The following is a 7,398-nucleotide window of genomic DNA, read 5'->3' as shown; positions in this document are numbered from 1 at the left end:
GGGAGGCAGCAAAAGCCACTGTGGCTGGTTTAGTTACAAGTACCAGACCACGCCACCTGGGGAGGCTCGTGGGACTTCCTGAGCTGGGAAGAAAGCTGCCCTCCAGGACAAGAAGAAACATTCTTTCACCTTGACTAGCCATGTCCCATCTGTTAGGTTTTGTTTTCATTCCCAGTTCCTTTTGCTGTCCTGCCCCTCAATAAAAAAATGCAGAAGAAGGAAATAAAAGCAACCTCTCCTATGTGCTTGCACGTGTTGTTTAGGCATCTGCATTTGCCCCTGCTGCTCTTTGTGCTGGTAGGTGTGCCTACATGGATGCGTTGACCAGTTCTGGGTGACCTCCATGAAGGTGCTTAGCTTTTCATCCTGCTGCCCTCACTCCCATATTTGTTTCTTTCCTCTTCCAGGGCTGATCCTTCGAAGATGCATTTTAGATGAAGAAGGGATAGCTTATTGGGAGCCTCCAACATACATCAAGTGTGTTTCTATTGATTACAGGAACATACAGATGATGGTAAGGCAGACCGACTTCTCAGCTCAGCAGGTTTGGGATCCCACCAAATACTTGTTACACTGCTATAGTTACAATAAAGAAAGAAAGCAGCATTTCCTTGTGGAAGGGAGATGCCAGCTCTGCCCTGCTTTTCTCCTACTGTTTTTGTCTGCTTAACTTGTGATGCATGAGCACTCCATGGACAAGGGATGGTTCCTGACTGAGTATTTTAATATCTAGCTCGGCAGAATCCAGGTCCTACCAGGTCTTTCACATCACATTATCAGTAAGGATCACTGTGACTATATCACTTTTAAATAAACCACTTATCTTTTGTTAGTCTTAAATTCATTGTTGTGATGAATTTCTGCTGGTCTCCTGCAGCTTGCCTTAAAACGGCATTGCCTTTATGAGAACTGCCCTCTCCTGTTCAAGACAAGCTACAGTCTGTCCTAAAATAGTTCCAAATTGGTTATAAAAAAACAAGGTTTAGGGGTAAAAAACTTCTGGCCTTGGGTTACGAACAGAATAGTGTCTGGGTAGTAGAATAATCTCTTATGAACCTTCACACAACCTTTTATTTGTGGGCATACAGAAAATTTCACTTCTGCTCTCCTACCATTTTAAAAATATCACAGGCTCTCAGGCCAGCAAAGATTGTCAGATTCATCTAATCTGCACTCTGAATTATAAGGAATGTCAAAAACCTTCCCCCAGCAATTCCTTCACTGAGCTCATTAACTTGACTTTGATTGTCCCTAAAGTGTTTGTCATGTTTCTTTCTGTTTCTCAGACCAGGGAACATCTTTCCAAAGCTCAGCGTGGGTTGATGGGAGATGGGCTGTCAGAAGTGCTCCAAAACCTTGTGGAAATCTCCCAGGATGGGACCAGCTACAGTGGGGACTTGCTGTCCACCATCGACATACTCAGGAACATGACAGAGATCTTCCGTAGGGCTTATCATAGCCCAACTTCTGGGGATGTGCAGGTGAGCTGAGATGTGTATCCTGAAGACCAAGGCTAGGTTACAGGCGTGTGTGTATGCACAGGGCTCAGGGTTTGATTACCTCCTTTGTAGCTGATACAATGCTGATGAAAAGCCGGATTATTTTCTGCCCAAGTGAAGTGTCTTTGTGTGTTAACAAACTCTCCTTTCGAGGTGGTTCTCCCTGGCTTATAAAGTAAGAACTTGAAAACCAAAGTCACTCTGAACTATTTCAACCTGATAGCACTTTACTGTGGAGTCTAATTGATATGAGAACATTATCTGGAAAGGATTGCAGTCTAATGGCTAGAGGTAAGATGATCCTGTGGCATTGGGTATCTGGATGTTGACGTGGGAGAATGTCTTGATGGCTTCTCATCCCAGGGTTTCACTTTCAGCAGTTGCATGCAGAGTGGCTACAAGATATACCCTTGGGATAGGTCATCACCCCACAACTTGAAACGTTAAATTGATCCTACAGGATCTGCAATGGGTGGTAAAACTAGAGAAAAAGATCAATGGTCTTGAAATATCTTATCTCCTTCCGTCTCATAGTATGCTGCAAAGAGACTACCATGCATAGCACCTTCTTGATCAATCACTGGTGCTCTTGCCTGGTCTTAGACTAAAGAGGATCATAAGGTTTCTCTATGCTGGAAATAACAGAAATAGTAGAAAATAGGGTAGGAAGGGATTTATGCAAGGCAAGATCATCTGTTTATAACTAGTTTCTGACAGACATCTACCTAATCTGCTCTTAAAACCCTTTAGTAATGGATACAAGACATATTCCCAAGTCCAATGCCTTATCAGATATAGTGGTCAAAGTGAAGGCCTTCGGAAAAAGGCCTTACTGCAACCTGTTTTGCCGTTAACATCCTTGGGGCAGAGGCCTGTGAAATGCTGTAGGACCCTTTAGGAATGGGACCATGAGTACCTTCTTGGAGCCTAGCTGATTCTCACATGTTCCTCATGCATCACTGTGTCCTTCCTAGCCTATGCTACATTTGGCTAACCACCTCTTTCTTCTTCTTTTGTATCTCTTCTCCAGAATTTTGTCCAGATCATCAGCAATCTTTTATCGGAGGAAAATCGGGACAAATGGGAAGAAGCTCAGCTGGTATGAACCTTCAGCACCTTCCCTGAAACAAGACAGGCTTTCAGCATAGGCTTAAACCATGACAAGGGGAATTTCCAATTGTCTACATGACCTCCTAGTTCTTCTTGCTCACGATGCATTGTGTGCAACATGTATCTGTTTCAACCACAGACCACAAAGTATCTCCATCCACCAATGCTGTTCTCCTTGGATAAACAATTATGATGAAAGAGACAGGCAATCCAGACATGGTCAGCTGTGGTCAGCTTCAAAGTTGACTGCCAATCAGCTGATTCATGCAACTGGTCGTGCGGGTGAGCTCAGTGCCAAGGCTGAGTTATATTTATGGAGTAACTCAGTGAGCCACAGGATCTCAGCACTAAGCCAGAGTCTCTGCATGAAGAACAGGGAAAAACTGGGGGTGAATACCAAATTTTGGACAGTTCTCAAAGGTCAGGCTGGGTTTGGAGTTGATAACCCTCCTGGCTTGCCATAATTCCCCTCTTCTCCCCTTGCCAGGATAAAGAAGTGGGATTACATGGGTTTGAGTTCCTGGCTGGAAAGATGCAGGACAGGTGGGATTTTCATACTTCAGAGCTGGGCTCTGCTCAGCATGATCTGAGCAAGGGTTCAGTTATATTTTACTTTATTTCTCTCCTCTCAGTGTTGGAGATCCTGCTGACTAATTCTGTGGCTAAACCCTCATGTATCAGGGAAAGGTGTTGTTTGTTTTTCTATCTCTGCCTTATTTGCCCATTGTCTCTTCTGCCCCAGTTGAACTCTCTGTTTGGGTTTGTGTGAGACCTACTCCTTGTCCCTTTCCCATTCTCTTGGTGAGCTCTTGGGCTGCTCGATGCTGTCATCTCACTACAGCCTTTGGGGATCACATCAGAGTAAAAAAGTTCTGCCTCAGACCAGCAGCTCTGGTGGACAGGCCCATGTTAATGCTCGTTCCTTCCAGCTTCGTTCTTCATTATTGCACCTCGGAACAGAATCACCAGCTCGCCTTGGTCTCAGCTTGAAAAATAACCTGGACAAAGAATATAACTCAGCCTTTGTGAGAGATCAGACCTGTGGGAAGTACCCAGAGGTGTGGATCAGAACATGGCAGCTCCTTTTTAACCACCTGTTGCTGCTACAAAATTCCTTGAAGAGGTCTGGAAATAACAAACAATCAAGAAAAAAATCACTCAGCACAAAAAGCAACCCCAGAGTCCAGTTATACTCACACCAACCAGGGAAGTCCTCTGGGAAAAACCCTTAACAGCAGGTGCTGGCACAATTGTTGGCAGTCCACAACGTGAGTCAGGGACCCAAATACAGTTCCTTCATGCAACAGGAACTCCACCAGGAGCTGAGCAGCCTTGTGAACCTGTTCTTCTCCTCTTTTCTCGCTGAGATCTGGTGTTTTCCCATTGCATTTGGAAGAGGATGACATGGTCTGGCTCCAGACAAGATAAAGGACCATCTGGACATGGTCCTGGGCAACTGGCTCTAGATGGTCCTGCTTGAGCAGGCAGGTTGGACCAGATGATCTCCAAGGTCCCTTCCAAACTCAACCATTCTCTGACTCTGTGAGCCTGTGACCAGACACTCAGTTTCAAGCCTACAGGTGCGTGTACATATTTCAGCACAGAGCAGAGGAGACTGTCAAGTTGTCATGACAACAGAGAAACCCTGTTGATCCCCTTAAAAACAGCTGCAGCTTACTCTCTGTAGCAATTAGTTCCCACCAGCTTTCCCTTGCACCTATAGATAGATACAGCCCAGCCTGCTGCCAGCATCACCAGCAGGTAGGTCCCCAACCTACATGAGGAGTGGGACCATCATGGGGAGAATGTTTGCCTGGCGCATATTTTAGTGGGAACCAAGATGACAGCCCAATACCATGACTTTAGGACACAGAAATCTTCATGAACTGGATGACAACAAGGGTTTCAGCAGTCTCTGTCCTTCTCCCTCAAAGCTGCTGGACCAAACTCACGCCCCACATTTTGCAAGATTAACCAGCTCTTTTAAAACAAGGTCTTCGGCTCCCTATTTGCTCATTAAAAGTAAACCCAACTTCATCGCAGTCTCACATCTCAGTGTCCTGTGCCCCCCTCCAGACAGAGATGTTGTTCAAGGAAAATAAAAACCAAAACAACCCAGAAAAGTATTCAGAGAAGGGCTACCATGTTTTTTGAGGAGACTGTGTTGGCCATTATATGATAAAAGCCTGAATGACAATGGGCAGTGTAGCCTGGGGTTAGTTTGACCTTGTGATTTCAATCTGTAATAGAATATAAAAGTATACTGTTAAAAACAGCTTCCTCACTCACTTCTCCTCCTTCTGTGTACACTTGCTGTACTGGCAGGACTTTTTGATCTGATCTTGATACAGTTTTAGTCTTACCAAGCTTCCTTCAGATAGACAGAGAGACACACACATGGCCACCCCTGTGCTCCTTGCCCATACACTCGCCAGCTCAGCCTTCCTTCTGCCTCCATCCCATCCTGCTGTCCTGCTCGTCCCCAGCTGTCCCTTCAGCTCTGCTCAGCCACCTCAGGACGTCTGGATTATGATGAGGAGTGAAAAATGCTGTGAAAGTGGTGGAAAATGAAAAGAAGACATGTAAGGAGCTGAATTGCTTTTCTTCAGCCTCTCGTGGTATTTGCTAAGCCCCCGTAGGCAAATGTACTTTGAGGAAAAGACAGGTAGTCAGCACAGCTCATTTCAGATGGATTATCTTTTATGAAATCTGTCACCGGAAAACTAGTTATTGTTTAACAGCTTTGTGTTAGCCTGGCAAAATACAGGTGAAGAAGAATTACTGCAAATATCTTTATCACTGGGGAAACACCAGGAAAGAAAAAAGAGACAGAGAAATGCCAAAACAGCCTGGTCCCAAGAAGAAGCAAATTGGTTATTTGGAGATTGAGATCCGTCCAGCAAAACAGGAAAGCACAAAACCAGACCGTGATGCTTTTCTGGATGGGATTATGTGATCTGGTGCCTGAGATTTGACATTAGACCATGGAGGTCCTTTGGTGTGGCTGCTTTCAGTGGAGTGATAGCAAAATTAACTATGGGGAGGTAATGTTTTTTGGGCTTCCTCTCAGCAGGTAACATATATATACCATCAGAAGTAGCCCAAATACGTTTCTCAGGCCAAGTATCACAATACCTGAGCGTCAGGGAACTCTAAAGCTTGGGAAAGGCTCTCAGAATTTGACAAAAGGCAAAGCTTCAATACGTCAACATGAACACATCTTCACTCTCTGGCATGATGTCTCTGGATGTGCAATTGCAAATGTCTCTGGCTTGTTGACAACTAGGTTGGGCCAAATACTCCAGTCAATGGACTTGGAAAGAAAGTGGAGCTACCTGAAATCATGGCTGCTAAGAGTCTGTCCCAGAGTGTTTCTCTTCTTGCATTAACTGCAGGAACAGGACCATAATGAACATCAGCAGTATCTTACCTGTTCTGGATGGGGTTGCTGGTAGTAGAGGTAATCCTAGGGAAGGAAAGGAGATGGATAGGTTATCTTCTGCTCCAGAGAGTCCCAGATATTTCCCTTTGCTTTGAGATATTGCCCTCCACCCTAAGTTTTATCAGTCTGAATGCCATATTATTTCTTGCCCCTTTCTTTTTATTTTTCTAGGATTCCTTTTAGAATTTCTCAGTCCTCATTCTCCACAGCTCCCTAATACTCTATTATATCCAGCGTATTCTTCCAGTACACGCGTGAGGACAGAAACCTTTGCCCTCAGAGGAACTCACGCTGTGCTCATTAGTATCTGTGCTACTAAGTATTCTCCCTCTCTCTGCAGATAGGGCCAAACGCCAAGGAGTTGTTCAGGCTTGTGGAGGATTTCATTGATGTCATCGGCTTTCGCATGAAAGATTTCCGGGATTCCTACCAAGTGACAGACAATCTGGGTGAGTTGATTTGCACTCCCCATGTTAGGTAGAGACCCCAGGAAGCTGTAATTACTGTGCAATATGTATAACCTGGACCATGGGGAGGGAAGGAGGGATGGCAGCCGGTGGTGGAACATTAAAAGGTCTGGGGAAAGACATGGATGATCGTAAATATGGGGTGGCTTTCTCCCAATAAGTTAGGACTTCAACATGAAGAAAAGATGTCCACGGAGAGGTCTGAGAGATATCTATAGAATCATGAATGGAGAACAGATGATGAACTGGGCAGAATTAGTTGCTTCCTTTTATTTTTTTAACACAAGAGCTGCACAGCAGCCAATGAAGTGATCAGGCAGCAAGCAAACAGCAGGCAGTATTTGATTTATGCTGTACGCATAATCACAGCATGGAACTTGATGCCAGAGGATGTTGCAGAAGCCAAAAAGTACAGATGGGTTCATGATGGGGTTAGGAAAATGCACAAAGGAGAGGTCCACTGGTGGCTGTTAAAGTTGATGGTCTGGATACAGCCACTAGCTGAGGAAGTCCTGCTGATTCCTGGAAGCTGGGAGGACAGACCGAGATGTCTTGCTCTGTTCTTTCTCACACTTCTTCTCTAAGCAGCTGCTACTGGCCACTCCTGGAGACAGGACACTGGAGTATACTGACCTCTCTTCTGCCAGGTTTAGTGCAGGCAGGTCATTTTCTATGACAGAAGAACGAGCCCTAACTATTAATGTCATCTTTCTTCATGCATGGACATTACCTGAAGATAGCATCACTCCTATAGCTATCAAGACCCAGCCTCACTCGTTCTGCTATCTGATTTCCTACTATTGCCTCCAATGGGTTTTTCAGCACATGTGAATTTATTGAGGCTGGTTTTCCTCACTGGTTTTATTTCTTGCTTCCCTCT

At 44.9% G+C, this 7,398-nt stretch overlaps 1 protein-coding gene across 1 annotated transcript in view; it reads left to right on the top strand.

Annotated features, from left to right (window-relative positions):
- The window catches only part of BAI1 (brain-specific angiogenesis inhibitor 1), a 205,496-nt gene that overhangs the window by 72,023 nt on the left and 126,075 nt on the right, over positions 1-7,398 (top strand). The window contains exons 5-9 of the mRNA XM_009333078.1: positions 408-514; positions 1,287-1,481; positions 2,530-2,598; positions 3,539-3,667; positions 6,392-6,500. Coding sequence (XP_009331353.1) covers positions 408-514; positions 1,287-1,481; positions 2,530-2,598; positions 3,539-3,667; positions 6,392-6,500 — 609 coding nt within the window. The remainder of the gene's footprint in view (positions 1-407; positions 515-1,286; positions 1,482-2,529; positions 2,599-3,538; positions 3,668-6,391; positions 6,501-7,398) is intronic.

Source organism: Pygoscelis adeliae, unplaced genomic scaffold (assembly GCF_000699105.1).
Source record: "Pygoscelis adeliae isolate BGI_AS28 unplaced genomic scaffold, ASM69910v1 Scaffold38, whole genome shotgun sequence".
Taxonomy (NCBI): Eukaryota; Metazoa; Chordata; class Aves; order Sphenisciformes; family Spheniscidae; genus Pygoscelis; species Pygoscelis adeliae.
The sequence above is the reverse complement of the archived record's forward strand: the minus strand, read 5'-3'. Positions and strand labels throughout refer to the sequence as shown.